At 51.8% G+C, this 17,024-nt stretch overlaps 1 protein-coding gene across 2 annotated transcripts in view; it reads left to right on the forward strand.

Moving 5' to 3' along the window:
• Positions 1–15,583, forward strand: part of OSBPL10 (oxysterol binding protein like 10) — a 297,869-nt gene extending 282,286 nt beyond the window's left edge. The window contains exons 8-11 of one of the 2 annotated variants that reach the window (XM_007449637.1): positions 6,211–6,397; positions 8,131–8,313; positions 12,214–12,367; positions 15,133–15,583. In XM_007449637.1, coding sequence (XP_007449699.1) covers positions 6,211–6,397; positions 8,131–8,313; positions 12,214–12,367; positions 15,133–15,177 — 569 coding nt within the window. In that variant the 3' untranslated portion in view covers positions 15,178–15,583. The remainder of the gene's footprint in view (positions 1–6,210; positions 6,398–8,130; positions 8,314–12,213; positions 12,368–15,132) is intronic. The other variant, XM_007449636.1, reaches the window with a different exon arrangement.
• The last annotated feature ends 1,441 nt before the right edge of the window (positions 15,584–17,024 follow it).

Raw genomic sequence — 17,024 nt, forward strand, 5'->3', positions numbered from 1 at the left:
GTCGACGGGCCTGGAGGGGGTCAGGGGACCGTCCCTCATTCTTGTGAGGCTTTAGGTTTGTCTCAATCCTTTCAGTAGCTACGTCGTCCTTTCTTTCATATTAATTAAATGTGAGCTCTGTAACACACAATTTTTCTGATTTTTCACACAAAATGCTTCTAGGAATCCCCAGACTTCAAAGCCAAAGGTTCTGGTTCCTGTCCTCAGGGCTCCTTTGGGGTATGGGTTATGGGGAGGGCGGGTGGGGGAGGTGGGATGTTTTTCTTTCCTCACTCCATTCCCTGCACTGATCCAGCACCTTCCATGCATTTGTTGATAGGGCATGAAGTGACATTTTTTTCCCACCTTTCATTTTTCTTTTCTTTTCTTTTCTTTTCTTTCTTTCTTTTTTTTTTTTTTTTTTTTTTTTTTTTTTTTAACTTTTGGCTGCCGTGCAGCTTGTAGGATCTTAGTTTCCCAGCCAGGGATCAAACCCGTGCCCCCTGCATTGGAAGCGATGAGTCTTAACCACTGGACTGACAGGGAAGTCCCTCCAACCCTTCATTTTATTTTATTTTATTTATTTATTTTTTTTTATTTTAAAGCAAATATTCTTTTTTTTTTTTTTTATTAATTTTTTTTATTTTTGCTGTGTTGGGTCTTCGTTTCTGTGCGAGGGCTTCCTCTAGCTGTGGCAAGTGGGGGCCACTCTTCATCGCGGTGCGCGGGCCTCTCACTATCGCGGCCTCTCTTGTTGCGGAGCACAGGCTCCAGACGCGCAGGCTCAGTAGTTGTGGCTCACGGGCCTAGTTGCTCCGTGGCATGTGGGATCCTCCCAGACCAGGGCTCGAACCCGTGTCCCCCGCATTAGCAGGCAGATTCTCAACCTGTGCGCCACCAGGGAATCCCCAACCCTTCATTTTAAACATTAGATGGGTCCACTTGAAATTTTGTATGTAAATACATGGGCTTACATGTTAAATTATTGCCTTAAGGCTGTGGCCTATTTGGCTATGATAAAATGCCATTATCAAGTGCTTCATTATGCCTGGAATTCCCTGAGGTTGTAGCTCAGAGACCTCCCCCGAATGGTCCCTCAGCTCTGACACTGAAAGTCCCTAAGTGTGACACTGTTGAGCCAACCCCGAGATGACATCCATCCGTGGTTGGAAGCAGAGGCGCCTCTGCTTGGTACCCACCCTCACCGTTCGGGACACAGCTCATCCAGCTTCTCTTGAAACCTTTCCCTCCCCGCCAGAACTCCAGACCAGCGCCCAGTAAATGGCACGGCCTCTGAATTGGGTCTGTGGGGACAGGCAGGGACCCGTTTGCCCATGAATGCCGGCACTGTGGGCCCTGAAGACCAGTTCCCCGGAGTTGCTTTCTGTGATTCTGTGCTTTCTTTCCAGAGTCAACGCCCTGTCGGAATATTTTGGTTCCTCAGAGTTATTTTAAATTTATCAGTTTGAAAATCTTAATGCTTGGCCTTACGTTTACTGATAAATCAATTTGTGGGATTTAAAGCAAAAATCTCCCAGCATGAGGGCTAGCTATGTCCTGGAAAGATGGATTATTCAGTGTTTTTCAGCTTCTCTCAGCTCTTAGGCTAATTAAAAAGGAGCTTTCATTTGTGAGCCCGTTTGCAAGTCTAGTTTTAATATAGCCTTTGATTCATTATTAGGGACAGATTTTTGTATGCAATCCTGAAAAAAAGAGTCCTGGGAAGGCATAATTGCCGGTGATTTTATGAGTGAGTACACATTTATGGATTTTCAGAAAAGAGCCTGGGAGTGTGGTCTTGCCAGTGCTTTAAACCAGCCTTGCTCTGGGGCTCACTTTTCTGACTTCTGTGGACTTGCGGGACGTTTCACCTTGGTTTGGAAGAGGTTTTTCTGAAGATGAGAGGGAGGAGGGATCCCCCATGTGCATCAGCCGTCAGCAGATTTTGTGATTTCTTCTTTGTTCCCAAGTGGAAGTACCACTGCTAAGAATTCACCTGCCAAGAGATGGGGGTGTGATCAGGCTTCCAGCGGTGTAGCAGGCTGCGTGCCCTTAGCTGAGTTTCAGTGTTGCCTTCTTTACAGCCCCATGAGGTGCGGGTACCGTTATCCCTGCATCACGGATGAGGCAGCTGAGGGGCAGAGAACTTAAGGTCACCAGACTGGCGAGGGACGGAGTGGAATGATCCTCTAAGATCTCATCTAGGGCTTTTAAAAAATGGTGGCGTATGCTCCAGGTAAGTATGTTCTAAAGAAAATATCAGTGGCGTGATCCTACCTCACCAAGTTTATGTTCATGAATGAGACCAGGAAGACTCAGCACGTGGCGCTCGTGGCTGTCGCGTGGTCCTGGCCCGCGGAGAGAGGCCACCGCAGGATGTGCAAATGGGTGGGGGTCCCCAAAGTACGGCAGGTCAAAGGCTGGAAAGGCTGACAGCAGAGGGGGACATCGTAGACATTGGGGGTGGGGCAGTGCTGTCAGGGGACATTTGGGCCCCTGGGAGAACTTTACTGCCACATAGTCCATCAGCATGGAGGGTGAGGATGGGGGACAGAGAGCTCCCTTCTCTGGGCCCTTGAAGGCAGGTGACAGAGGGACCGGCAGCCTCCTCCTCAGGGTCTCAGGGCCCCTCCTGCTGCCACTGGCCCTGAGGCTATGAGGATGCGGCTGACTGGCGCTCAGGGAACCGGAGGCTTGCGAGTAGAACTGGGGCGGAGGGGTGGGAGGGGAGTCTGCTGGAGCCTCTCTCTTTCCAACTTCCACTTCCGGTTCCTCTTGACTGTTGTTGTCAGACCTATTCGGCATGAACTGTACCACCTGCTTCGCTCTCTTCTTAGCAGCCTAATTCTAGGAAAGACACAAAGTACGCTTGGAAACAAAAAGTATACCAGGCCCGGCCATTCTTCTCCCAGGGTCCTGAGCACAAGCTGTAAGAAGCGACACATTGGTGTCGAATCCTCCTTGCAGACACAGGTCCACCCTTGTGCGTCACAGGACAGGGCCTCAGCGGTCACCTGGGGCAGCTCTGCCCCCCTGAATTGCGGGGAGGGATAAGTGACAGAGGGAGGGTGTTCGGTGGCCCAAGGCTTGGCTTTGGGAAAGATGGTGTAATTTCATTGAGAGCTCTGGCGAGTGGGGAGGTGGGGAGAAGTCAGTGTGCTCTGATATTCAGTGTATTTGGTGTAGTGGAGCTGTGCTGTCTGTGCATTTATGTTACATGTATTCAATTCTCTTCCTGGTTAGGGAGAGAGATTTAAATGTTGCTGCGATCTCTGCCCCTCAGTCCTGCCCACGCGATTGTGAGTGACCTGAGTCTGCTTTTTCTCGGCGGGCGGGGGTGGGGGGGGGTCTTCTCCACTGCCTGTGCCCATGTGTGAGCATCCCGCCTCCCTGGGGGAGGTCACGACCCCCAGACACACATGGGCCCGTCCCCTGGGGTTTTCACACCGGCCCCCTGTGTCTGTGGGTCAGCAGGTGTAACTTTGCTGGACTTACCTGGGGGTGAGGTTGTGGGCTCTGGACAAGCCTGGTTTGTTCCAAAAACTGTGGCTCATGGGCGATGCAAGGAGTTTTTAAGGGTAAATTGAGTGACTCCTGAGTACATCTTCGTACTGACTTCGGAAACTCAGCATTCTTGATCCCTTTGTACCTTTAGTCCCCTCTCCTCAGACTCTCCTGGCAAGCTCCCCAGGGCTGAAAGGGACACACACACATGCACTGTCTCTCTGCTGGGCAGATTCTAGCTCTGTTGATTGATTGATTTTTTAAAATTTTATTTTAATCTGATTGAAGTGTTGTGTTAATTTCTGCTATACACCACAGTGACTCAGTTATAATGTGTGTGTGCGTGTGTGTGTGTGTGTGTGTGTGTGTGTGGATAATACATTCTTTTCCATTATGGTTTATTACAGGATGTTGAATATAGTTCCCTGTGCTATACAGTAGGACCTTGTTTATCCATCCTATGTATAATAGTTTGCATCTGCTCCTCCCAAACTCCCCCTCCATCCCTCTCTCAACCCCCCTCCCCCTTGGCAACCACAGGTCTGTTCTCTGTCTGTGAATCCGTTTCATAGATAAGTTCATTTGTGTCATATTTTAGGTTCCACATATAAGTGATATCGTATGATATTTGTCTTTATCTGACTTACTTCACTTAGTATGATCAACTCTAGGTCCATCCCTGTTGCTGAAAATGGCATGATTTCATTCTTTTTTAGGGCTGAGTAATCTAGCTCTGTTGATTGACACCTAGCCTCAGACAGAAGTACCGACCAGTCAAATTACTTAACCCCTCTGAGTTTCCGTTTCCACCTCCTCATTTAAAAATGATAATAATTAATGCTGCGTTGAGTAGTTGTGAAGCTCACAGAAGACACTGCACGTGAAGCCCCTGGAAGTGCTGGGTGGCCAGGAAGGGTCCCCCAGGGCACATGGAGCCCCCTCCTCGCTCTTTCCAGTGGAGGAACCAGGGGACCAGGGAGGGGACATCACTAACACCTCCAGTCACAGAGTTCCGGCCGAAGGACAGAACTGACCTTCCTGAGGCTCTTGCTGCACTTGACCATTGCAGGCCCAGAGTGGGCAGGAATAGAGCTGGGAGGGCTTTTCTACAGGGAGCGAAGCCCCAGTGTGGGGTGGGAGGCCGAGAAGGCCCCTCACACAGAGCAAACTTCAGTGAGCCAGGCGTGTTGGTTCCCAGGCCTCTGCCAGCCCAGGAGGTGCTGCCCTCAGCAGAGGGGGCCCTGTGGGTGCCCGACCGGACAGGCCAGAGCAGGGGCTGGGTGTCAATGCACCAGCTGTACAGCAGCCCCGGGAGATGGCACCTGTCGGGATAGTTCACGGCAGCCTTTGAGAACTTGTTCAAAACTGTGGTTCCTTTCCCTAGAAAAAGAGAGAAGCCCACGTCATTTTGCATTGTTTCAAGAGGATCAGATCTCTCCGAGACTAGTACTTGGCTCCCAGCCTGGAGAACTCTTTCTGATCAAGGGGTGGGTGCCCCCCCCCGCCCGGGTGGTGACAGCAGCTGTGCACTCTGCTTTGTAACTTCCTGAAAACCTTTGAGGTTGTCTCTGCTGCTCTCAGGATAAAGGCAGAACTCCTTAACAGGCTTTTTCGAAGTTTAAAGATGAGGCCTGGCCCCTGTAGACCTGGGCAGCCTCCATACCTATACCCACCACTTCCGTTTCTTCCCTGGGGCCCTTTTCTCAGACCCCCGTGCTCACCTGGCTCCTTCCCACCACAGGGCCTTTGCACATGCCTCCCCCTGCTTCTACTTTCCCTCCCCTCTTCCCCAACTCAACTCTTACCCAGCTCGAGTGTCCCTTCCACCGGGAAGCCTCCCCTCCCAGCTCAGCTCCTGCTGCTGGAGGCCCCGGGCACCTCCCCCTCCCACCCCATCACAGTCACAGTTTTGTGTTTGCGAGTGCTTCATTCACGCCCACCTTTCTCTTTGGCTCCTTGAGGGCAGAGAGCGGGTCTGTCTTGTTCACCATGTGTTCTCAGCATCTCTCATGCAGTAGAGATGCAGCAAGTAGATAAATGGCACGTGGGTGGCCGGCCTTTGCGGAGGTGGGAGGGGAGGTGGGAGGCGTGACGTCTGTTGCAGGAGCGTGTTTGGTCTCTCATCTTTGCATCTTCTGGTCCCCAGTGATGCCCAAAGCTCAGCTTCTCTGTGCACCGGTGCTGAATCGAATCTCGGAGACAGTTTTGGGTAAAGTAGAAAGGGATAGCTTTATTGCTTTGCCAGACAAAGGGGGCCACAGAGGGCTCCTGCCCCACAAAACTGTGTGTCCCAATTGGGGAGGATTTGATGAGGAGTTTTATAGCAATGGTTCAAGGGTGGGGTTGCTGACAAGATTAGGGTGTGTGCAGGGTCTCAGGTGGATCTTCCTGGACCGGGGCACGAACCCACGTCCCCTACCCGTGTCCCCTGCATCGGCAGGCGGACTCTCAACCACTGCGCCACCAGGGAAGCCCAGGTCTCCTAATCTTGATGAGCTTCTCGGTTCCTTTAATCTTTTGCCTCTGGTGGTTGGTTTCTTGGCTGCGCCTCCTTTGATTAGCAACTGTTGCAATCTGCCCTTTGGAACTCAGGGAAGGTCATGGAGGCTACAAGAAACGGAAGACAAAAAGGCCTCCGTGCCCTGGAGCCACTCAGGGTCCTCCTCGGTTTCACCAGCTGCGCTTTCCTCGTGTGCGAGCCTAACCCTTCCCTCCTGTCTTCCTCAGGTGTGCTGCGGCTCCTGGAGCATGGGGAGGAGTATGTGTTCACCCTGCCCAGTGCCTACGCCCGGTCCATCCTCACCATCCCTTGGGTGGAGCTCGGAGGAAAAGTCAGCATCACCTGCGCCAAGACCGGGTACTCAGCGACAGTGATCTTCCACACAAAGCCTTTCTACGGGGGGAAGGTCCACAGGTAGGAGGGGCCAGGGAGACTCCGACTCTGTCCGAACACGATACCCCAGGTTTCTTGTCTGCATCAGAAGACTGGGTTCCAGACGTGGGATGAGTTGAAAAATCAAGATCAATTTAACAGATCTGTTTCAGATGACACGTCTCACCGGCGGCGTCTTGAACCCTCCCCAGTCCGGTGATGTGTTGGCGGAACATGCCCCAGAGAACAAAGGGCTTCTGGTGTTATCGTAACCTCTCGCTTCCGAGGCCCGAGGCCTGACCTGCACTGATGCAGTTGTTCTGTGAGCTCCATGCAACATCCCGAATCCTGCATCTATGAGAGCAGGACCGTTTCTCTCCTTTTGGAATCTGGGAAGCAGTCCTAAGAAACAGAAGGAGAGGCCCGCTGTTTGAGGGGAGCATCACCTCGTTTTTATGGCTCTAATTATAAATTTCCCCCTTTGGAGCAGATCGCTGGATAATAAGCAAGCCCCCATCTTTGACCTTTTTCTTGGAAAGCTTTTCCAGGTGGCGTTCATGTGGGGTGCTGGAGTGTCCCCTGGAAAGTAGGCACCTTCAGTGGCCGTTTTGGAGCCAAACATACCAGCCCCCAAGAGCTGATTATGCGCGTTTCTCCCCAGCTCCGCGGCCCCTCATGCCCCAGTGGTAGCTTGAGATCCGCTGTGGGTGGGGCAGCACAGAAACTGGCAAAAGCTGTAAACCAGGCGTTTTCCCTCCTGGCGAGCCCGTTGTTAAGGCGTTACCAGCACAGCACGGATACCCTTCCGCTGTGTGCCATTGGGAGGAGCCGCCTGGGCTCCCGGGCGGTGTTCAGGCTCAGGGAGAAAAATTCCAGACCTAGGTTTGCAAACACCAAATTCATCCCGAGCTTCGCCATTAGAAAAAGAGGAACCGGGGCTTCCCCGGTGGCGCAGTGGTTGGGGGTCCACCTGCCGATGCAGGGGACACGGGTTCGTGCCCCGTTCCGAGAAGATCCCACGTGCCGCGGAGCGGCTGGGCCCGTGAGCCATGGCCGCTGAGCCTGCGCGTCCGGAGCCTGTGCTCCGCAACGGGAGGGGCCGCAGCAGTGAGAGGCCCCTCCTCCAAAAATAAAGAAAAAGAGGCCCCGGGCTCCTCCACCTCCCGTTTCTGCTGTGTTACTCTGCCTGCAGCAGGCTCCTGGAGAGAGGGAGGTGGGCTCTGCCTTCACCCAGAGCTGAGACCCGGAGCCCCCGGGCCGGGTGGGTGAGGCAAAGGGCCACATCTCCACCAGGGGCCCTTGTGAAGCCAGGCTGGAGGGGGTCGACCTTGTTTAGTGATGGAAAAGTTCCCCCTAGACTCTGACACTCTTTTGGTGGTTGAAATGTACACTATTAGTTGCTGTTTGAGGGAGAAGGGTGTGTGTGTGTGTGTGTGTGTGTGTGTGTGTGTAACTGAATCACTTTGCTGTATACTTGAAACTAACACAACATTGTAAATTAACTATCCTTCAATTGAAAAAAAACTAAGAAATTAACATCGCTGCATTCCTATGAGCTAATCTACAGACTTTATTCAGATCCTACCTGTTTTCCCACTGATGCTTTCTTTTTTCTGCTCAAGGATATTAGATCACATTTTAAGAGCTAGTCTTTGAGCAAAAGAGCAAAAAGCAACCCCATAAAAAAAATCTCTACGTGTGAGGATGCCTTTTGAAGTTGGTCTCTGTTCTAATAATCTTTCAAAGCGTGTTTATTCGATGCTTCATTAATTCAGGGTCACAGCAGAAGTGAAGCACAATCCGACCAACACCATTGTGTGCAAAGCCCACGGGGAGTGGAATGGGACCCTAGAGTTCACCTACAACAACGGGGAGACCAAGGTCATTGACACGACCGTGCTGCCAGTGTACCCAAAGAAGATCCGACCCCTGGAGAAGCAGGGCCCCATGGAGTCCAGGTGGGGGCCAGGCCATGTGCTCCTCTCCAAGCTTTGTTGTCCTCAGCACTTGACCCAAGGGGCAGAGAGGAAACCCAATGCAAAGGGGCCAGGAATCATTCCTTTGCAAACTTGAATTGTCCTCTGTGTGTCACTTAGGTGTAGATCCTTTGTTTAGTTGCTCTGCAGTCATGGGGTGGAGTGTGAAAACAGCCCGCCCAGACCTTAATGCCTGTCCTAAAAAAGAGTTTGTCAACTCTGTGGGTCTGTTACTTAATTGCAAAGTTAAATACAGAGAGATGCTAGTAATCAAAGAACTGTGCAGCAAAGCAATGAGATACTTTTTTTTTTCTTACCAGATTAGCAACATAATTCAAAAAAATTCAGTGCCTGCAAGGCTGTGATAAAATTAACCCTCTATGCCCTGTGCTTCCGGTATGAAGGTGTGCAGGTTAGCTGCATGGATCGGTAGCTTTAAATTTGTGAGTTTACCTCTTGTAGTCCATTTCTGGGAATTTCATCTAAGGGAAAATTCTTCAATTCACAAAAGGTTTTAAATATAAAATTTGGATATTTAAAAAAAAAAAACTAAAAGATAAACAAAAGTAAGAAAAAGAAACCATCTAACCGTGCAACAATTGGAAAACAGTTAAGTGAATTATGGAGAATTCACCCTATCATGTGAATAATCCCGCAAGCCACTTAAAGTGATGTTTATGCAGGTACAGAAGCAGAATCTTCTGGAAATATGCCATTTTAATTTTTTAATCCAGGAGGTCAGCCAGCTATGGCCCATGGGCCAGATCCCATCTCTGGCTGATTTTTGTAAAATTTTACAGGAACGCAGCTGCGTCCATTTGTTTGTATCTTGTTTGTGGCTGCCCTCTGGCTACAATAGTAGTGAAACAGTTGTGACCAAGACCAAATGGCCTGCAGAGCCTAAAACGTTTAGTCTCTGGCCCTTTACAGAGAACATTTGCTGGCCCCGCTCTTATCTAAGAGCATGCTGCTCTGTAGAAAGAGGATATAGGGTTAAACTGAAATTACAGATGATTCTTTGAAAGGGTTTGCCATTACAAGAAGAGTTTGTAATGAAATTGGAAAGGTGCTTTTTATGTGGAAACAAAGCAGGGATACCAGTGTGTATAAATCATACATTACCACTGAGTTTAATAGAAAGAGGGCTGCAGTGTCCTGGAAACTTGGCTTTGTGGTAGGATTAGTCCACTCGTTCTTGTTGATCAGAGTGTAACCTTCTCTGAGTCCAAATGGAGGGCGTGAACCCAGCCCTTTGGGCTGTGACAGGAAGGAATCCCTCCCCTGGCCTCTGATGACACCTCCCCAGAATCAGGAGCCCTGTGGTTGCTGGCACAGCACTGCTTGTTTCTGGTATGGCTGTTGAGGACACAACTATGATTCCTTTGAGCTGTTCTTCCAAGACTGTTGAGTAGGTTAGCTGCTCCTCATTAAGCCTTGCTGGGAGTGGAATGGATGGAGGATGGAGTCTGGAGCCAGAGAGAGGGGCGTATTGCCTCTTCTCGTCTCGCATACGTGGACTTTACTGGAACCTGAACCTGGGCTGTTGACAAACCCAGCAGCCCACCTTGTTCTCCGAGGCGGGAATGGCCTTGAGGTGTAGTGCCTGCCACTCAGTCACCTGTGCCAGGCCTCACCTGAGGAGGCGAAGGAGGGCCCACCTAGTGGTCTCAGCCCCACAGTGGCCCGGCCCCACCAGCCCCTGTGGAGGGGAACCCCTGCCGCATTAAGGGGAGAGTGAAGCTGCTCTTACTCGGCCCACTGCTGTCAATGTGCTCGCGATGCTCAGAGCCCGGCCCGCGCAGGCATCCTGCTCGGGCTGGAGCCCTCCATGTGGCAATGCTGGCCACACCCGGCCTAGCCACCACCTGGCCCTTGGCGGCCACCGGGACCCCCGCTTCTAGCAAAGGCTCCCCTGGGCTTCCTTTTTTCTTTTCTTGCCGACTTGCCCCCCCCCGCACCCCCCCGCCCTCTCCGCCCTGAAGGTTTTTCCGCCTTTCCCTTTGTCCTGAAGTTCAGAGCCTTTCGAAGCAGAGCCCCTCCAGGGGGCTCTTGGTTGGACCCCGCGGGTGTCTGGGCAGAGCCCTTGACCTGTGGGCCGGCTCTTTGCTCACCACCCCATCTACAGTCCCTGGGGCTCTCTACCCTCTAAATTTGGGGCCACTATTTTATGATGGGCCTTATCAGGGGAGGTCCTGCCCTGAGAGCACCCCGACCCTGGATGTCCGGGCACCCAGTCCTTCCCTCAGCGCCAGGTGTGTGTTGAGGGTTCAGGTGATGGAAAAGACTGATTTGACCAGGCACCCAGCCCTCCCTGTCTCCTTCCCCACCTTCCTTTTCCAGAGGTTTCTCCTGTGTAAGTTCAGAGCCAGGGTGCCACTGTACCCTCTGCATGGTGGGGTGCTGGGCGGAGGTGGGCAGGCTGGCCTTGCAGCCAGAGCCCGGGCCCCATCAGTTTCTGGGCTCGGGTCCCCCAGGAGGGCTGCTGTCCTGGATGCACTGGCCACTCCCCTGTGGGCTCCTGGCCCAGGATCTAACGGGGAGCTTCTGCTCAGCCCCAGCTGCAGAGACATCATGTCCCCAAAGCCTGGTTCCCTTGTGTGGAATCCCGACTGGTCCTGAAGTTCAGACCTTTCGAAGCAGAGCCCCTCCAGGGGGCTCTTGGTTGGACCCCGCGGGTGTCTGGGCAGAGCCCTTGACCTGTGGGCCGGCTCTTTGCTCACCACCCCATCTACAGTCCCTGGGGCTCTCTACCCTCTAAATTTGGGGCCACTATTTTATGATGGGCCTTATCAGGGGAGGTCCTGCCCTGAGAGCACCCCGACCCTGGATGTCCGGGCACCCAGTCCTTCCCTCAGCGCCAGGTGTGTGTTGAGGGTTCAGGTGATGGAAAAGACTGATTTGACCAGGCACCCAGCCCTCCCTGTCTCCTTCCCCACCTTCCTTTTCCAGAGGTTTCTCCTGTGTAAGTTCAGAGCCAGGGTGCCACTGTACCCTCTGCATGGTGGGGTGCTGGGCGGAGGTGGGCAGGCTGGCCTTGCAGCCAGAGCCCGGGCCCCATCAGTTTCTGGGCTCGGGTCCCCCAGGAGGGCTGCTGTCCTGGATGCACTGGCCACTCCCCTGTGGGCTCCTGGCCCAGGATCTAACGGGGAGCTTCTGCTCAGCCCCAGCTGCAGAGACATCATGTCCCCAAAGCCTGGTTCCCTTGTGTGGAATCCCGACTGGTCCTGATGTGCTGAAGTGAGGAAGTGTCCCCCTTCACCTCAGTGCTGGTCCCCTCCTTCCAGCACAGAGTGGGACTGGAGGGGGCACCCCGGCTTCCTGAGGAGGGAAGCTGCCGCCTTCTCCAGTGAATGAAGGAGTGAGTGAGTGAATGAATGAATGTGACGGATCCCCCCGGGTCTGTAACTCCTAATACGGGGCTCCCGGTGGGAGAGCAGCCGCTGTTCACATCCATCAGCTTGCTGACCTCGGGCAGGTCACTTCACTTTATGTGGATCTGTTTTTCTCCCCTTTACAATGGCGTGATAGTATCACATCTATATCCCTGGGGTGTTGTGTTGATGAGATGAGTTAATCCATATGTAAAATGTTGTAGGAATGTGGTGAATGCCCCGTGGCAGGGTCTGCTGTAGATTTTGTCTGTAGGAGCAGTTTGATTGCTCCAGTCTTCCCTAGATTGGTCTAGACGCTCAGAGCCCGCGAGGGAGGGGGGGATTCAGATCTGGGTGCAGGTGGGGCCCTGGGCCTGTGGAGTGAGCTGCTCACCCCCTCCCGCCCCGCAGCCCAGCATCCTCGGCTCGGGCCCTTCCGCGCCCAGGACCGCAGCCTCAGGCTGCTGGCCCTGCCTGACTGTCTCCTGTCCCCAATGACCCCCGCCCCCAGGAACCTCTGGCGGGAGGTGACCCGATGCTTGCGGCTGGGGGACATCGACGCCGCCACCGAGCAAAAGCGGCGGCTGGAGGAGAGGCAGCGCGCAGAGGAGCGGAAGCGGGAGAACCTCCGCGCGCCCTGGCGGCCCAAGTACTTCGTCCCGGAGGTGACCCTACCGGGCGTCCTGGGCGGGGAGGACGGGCTGCCCCCTATCGCGGCCGCCGGACGGGCAGGGGGCCTGGGAGGTCTGGGCATGGTGGCCGTGGCCCCCGCATCAGGGAGGCGCGCCCGCCCGCGCGGAGGCAAGGAGTGGGGCTGCGGCTCTGGAGGCGTGTCCTGCTTCACAAAGACCACGGCCCTGCCTCTCTGCCTTCAGTAGCAGATTGGTCGGGAAGCCCCGCCCGGCCCAGCTCCACACCTGGGTGGGTTGGAACCTTCTCCATGACAGCACCCTTTCAGAGCTTTGCCTCCCAGGGGCCCAATGGGGGATGGACGTGCCCGGGAGGCCCGCGGGGGTCCGCGTCCCCGCGCTGCTGCTGGAAGTGGTGTTGGAAGGGGACACCCCCACGCCCCTCCCCCTCCCGACTGCCCACCCGCTGGGCAAGGCGCCTTGTGCCCAGTTGTTTGTGGCACAGCCGGGCAGCATTCTGAGAACAGAATTGGAAATGACAAAGGTGTAGGAGCCACAATTTTTTTTTTTTTTTTTTTTTTTTTTTTTTTTTAAACACTGATGCAATCGTTGTGCGAGGGTTGGGGTGTAAGAACGGGTACGGACATGTCTCTCTTGTTTTTTGTTTTCTTTTGTGGTACGCGGGCCTCTCACGGTTGTGGCCTCTCCCGCTGCAGAGCACAGGCTCCGGACGCGCAGGGTCGCAGGCGGACTCTCAACCACTGTGCCACCAGGGAAGCCCGGAGCCACAATTTTTAAGGCAGGCTGGTCAGGAGCCTGGCAGCATCAATGAGAGAAACAGGCCAGTGAGGGCGGGGCAGACCCAGGGTCTGTATCTAAAAGGGGGGATGCCACTGACCTCCAGGCCATCACAGGCTGATGGCCCAGTTCTTCAAGAGAAGCCAGAAATCAGAATTTTTATGAGATCTGATGTTCACCTGGTGTCAAGGAATTTTTAAAAATTTAAACACTAAGGGCCAGTTGAAATCTGTCTGGGCTTTCCTTGCCTAGGCACTGCTGGTGTCTGACTACTGCTCTTTGGAAGGATGGCTCCGTGGAGCTGGACGTCTGCGGGGAGAGTTAGTGACCTTGAGGTGGGCTTCTGGTCTGGAGCAGGAAGCAGCCACGTGTCTCCCAGAGGCGGGAACTAGGGCCGTGGGCTGAGCAGAGATGTCAAGGTCAGATGCTGGTTCAGACAGGAAGCCTGCTTGGGGAAACTCTGAGTGTATCCCTGTTTGGAGGCCTTGCCCAGGGGAGGTGACTCTGTATTAGTCAGGGTTCTCCAGAGAAACAGCACAGAACCAACAGAAGATAGAAATTTAAATAGATTTATTATGAGATTGTGGAGGCTGTAAAGCCATGGGATCTGTGGTTTGCAAGGCGGAACCGCAGGAAAGCCAGCGGTACGATTCAGTCCAAAGGCCTGAGACCCAGGGGAGCTGATAGTGTGAATCCCAGCCGAGGGCAGAAGTCAGGATGAGTGAGGCAGGAAAGAAAGGGCCAATTCCTGCTTCCTCCACCTTTTGTTCCATTCAGGCCCTGGGCACATTGCATGATGCCCACCCTCATGGGCGTGGGATATCTACATTACTCCACCCACCAATTCAAATGCTACCCTCATCTGGAAACAACGCCCCCTCCCCTGTGCTCAGAAACAATGTTTAATCCAGAGCCAGTCAACACATAAAGTTAGCCATCACAGAATCCCCCAAGGATTCTTCTGCTGGATCTGGTCTCTCTGAGACAACTAGGTTGCCTGGCTTCTGTGGAAAGTCGCACATTAAAAAGTAAAATGGGGCTTCCCTGGTGGCGCAGTGGTTGAGGGTCAGCCTGCCGATGCAGGGGACGCGGGTTCGTGCCCTGGTCCGGGAGGATCCCACGTGCTGCGGGGCGGCTGGGCCCGTGGGCCGTGGCCGCTGCGCCTGCACGTCCGGAGCCTGTGCTCCGCTACGGGAGAGGCCACAGCAGTAAAAGGCCCGCGTACCGAAAAAAAAAAAAAAAAAAAAAAAAAAAAAAAAAAAAAACATCGTTTCCTCCCATAGGGTGTAAGAAAAGCCAGTCTGTTTATAACAGGAGGCTTGAGGATATTTAAAGAATACAAATCATCCACGCACCAGCATGATTACCATTCAGTACATCCCTCTAGTCTAGCACCAGATTGCATACCATTTTGATTCTTGCCTTTTTCTTGCTGGTATTTGACTGGTGTCCTCTCCTGTGTGTGCTGATGTCTTTTGACTGCAGTCTTCGTGTGCCCTTTGTTGGGCACTCCCCTCCAGCCTGGTGGGTGGTAAAAATCACTGGTGTGGGCAGATTCCTCCTATTCAGGCCCTTGTCTTTTGTCTTCCCTGTCCGTTTGTCCAACTACCCTCCTTTTTCTCCTGTCCCTCTGTTTCAAAGGCCTTTTTTTTTTTTTTTTTTTTTTTTTTTTGGCCAACTAATCTTCCCTGATGTAAACCAACAAAGCCCTCCCCCTCGTTACTTTGGTCGTTTTGCGGGGTTTCCTCCCAAAATGCCAGATACGAAGATCCCATGGGCTCTAAAAAGCAGCCGGGCTGAGGAGGGGTGGTGAGACCACCAGCGTGGCTTGGCTGTGAGACATCAGGAGAGGCCGGCACACAGGTTGGTGGTCCTGAACAGATAGATGGTAACCAGCACTGCATGGTACTGTGCGGTACTAGCGCAGCAGGGGATACCCTTGCTTCTCCCCTTGCCTCGCCGACAGGTCTCCATGTAGTGATGTGTCCTCCTCTCTCTTGCAGGGTGACGGCTGGGTATACTTCAATCCGCTTTGGAAGGCACACTAATGGGTGGAGATGCAGAGCTTTCAGAAATGGTCCTGTTTTTGTAGGAATTAAAGTGGTACAGTATCAAGGTTCTTCTGGTATTCCCTGAGACCTCTTGATAGCATTCAAGACATGGTACCTGAGAGGGAAATTATGTACTGTGAAAAATGCACCCCCAGACTCTACTATGGGATTGAATTTATTCAAGAGCCATTTGGGGCATGCGTGTGCACACACATCTGTGTGTAGGCTCTCAGCACACTGTACGTTCACACGCATGCGCTGTGTCTGCTGGATATTATTACACATGTAAATAGTGCACTTACCAATATTGAAGTGGGTAATTATGAGCTCCTTTTTATCAATGAGGTTTGAAGTTTTCTACTTTTCACTTTGCCAAATACTTTTGCACTCACAAAGTATTCTCCAGTTGACAACTCCTGTTCAAACAAAGGTGAACTGGCGTGGCCCTACTGCTGTCCATCTGGTAGAAGGTGGCTGTCATTTCAGAATAATCGCTGTGCTTCCCATTCCCCTCCCAAGTCAACATTTGTTTGTCCATACGCAAGACAGATCAACTGCCATTTCCTGCTGGATGGGGAGCAGGCAGGAAGCTGTTAAAGGTTTATGCCGGAGCCTTCCAGGATGGAGCACCCCTGGGAGAGCCTAGAGCCAGGCCTACCTTGGAATGTTCCTCCCACCTCCTTGCCCCAGAAGCTTTCTGATAATTTCTCATGCTCAAAGCTCTAGTCATACAATTTTCAGAAGCTGCTTCTTTCATGGTAGAAAACAAGTCATATGGAGACTGCACTACTTTTATCTTGAAAGAAGGGCTTTAGAAATGAAATACACGCACTGCAAACATGCAATGTTTGCAAACATGCACCACCACAGCCTCAATCTTATATTTCGTTTGGGGAAAGAGAAAAGAATATCCTGTGGATTTTTTTTAAAGTGCATCTCTTGTTTGACCCGAATTCTGCGAGGAAACCACTGTGATTAAAACATCCATAAAGCCTGCATAAGTGTTTCATGGTTTCAGTTCAGTTTCAGTCTTCAGCCTTTACAAATGAGGTCAAGACATGACCAGAATATAATAAAGCAAGGAGAAAATGAGTATTTGATCTTTGCTCAATGCTTAATTTATTTTTTACTGTGCCACTCTAATGAGAATATTTATACAATCCAGTAGCATGAATGCTTCTCTGTAGTAATACTAATTTTGTGCCTTTTGTCTGCTTTCTTAAGACCAATTGTTCACACTTTGTAGATATTAGACAAATATATTTCGATTAAATACTATACTTATCTGTGTGTCTGTATTTTATTTTTAGGGATTCCTAAGTTCTGTTGGAATTGGTGGCTCTGAATAAACTCAAATTTTATTGATTAGTGTTAATTCGATGTGAACAGCAATGATATTTTCATCCAAACATCATGTATGGATATTTGTGACAAGGTCATAAGGTCATAAGGTCACGTCTAGTGAATAGTCTTGTTTTGAGGGAAGCGACTTACCAGGCAAAACCATAGGCTTGTTCCAGTCCATCGTCTTAAAACATCTAGGAGAGTAAAGTGTTTGGAACCATTTTATTTCTGAGAGGGAAAGTGGAATAGATGCTATTTTGAGAAGAAAATCCTCAGTGAGAAGACCGAAAAGTAATCACTGTGGTGTTTTTAGATTTTCCAGTCTCATACCAGAGTATAAACCATCTGGGTAGTAAAAAATGGAGAAGGGTCACTTTTTTTTGAGGGGAGGGTTCATTTTGCCTTTTTAAAAATTGTGAAATGTATAAAAAAGATGTACATGAAACATAATACTGTTCAAGAATAATTATAAACACCCGTGTACCCGTTGCTTAGGGAAA

The sequence above is a fragment of the Lipotes vexillifer genome, unplaced genomic scaffold (genome assembly GCF_000442215.2).
Source record: "Lipotes vexillifer unplaced genomic scaffold, Lipotes_vexillifer_v1.1 scaffold536, whole genome shotgun sequence".
NCBI lineage: Eukaryota > Metazoa > Chordata > Mammalia > Artiodactyla > Lipotidae > Lipotes > Lipotes vexillifer.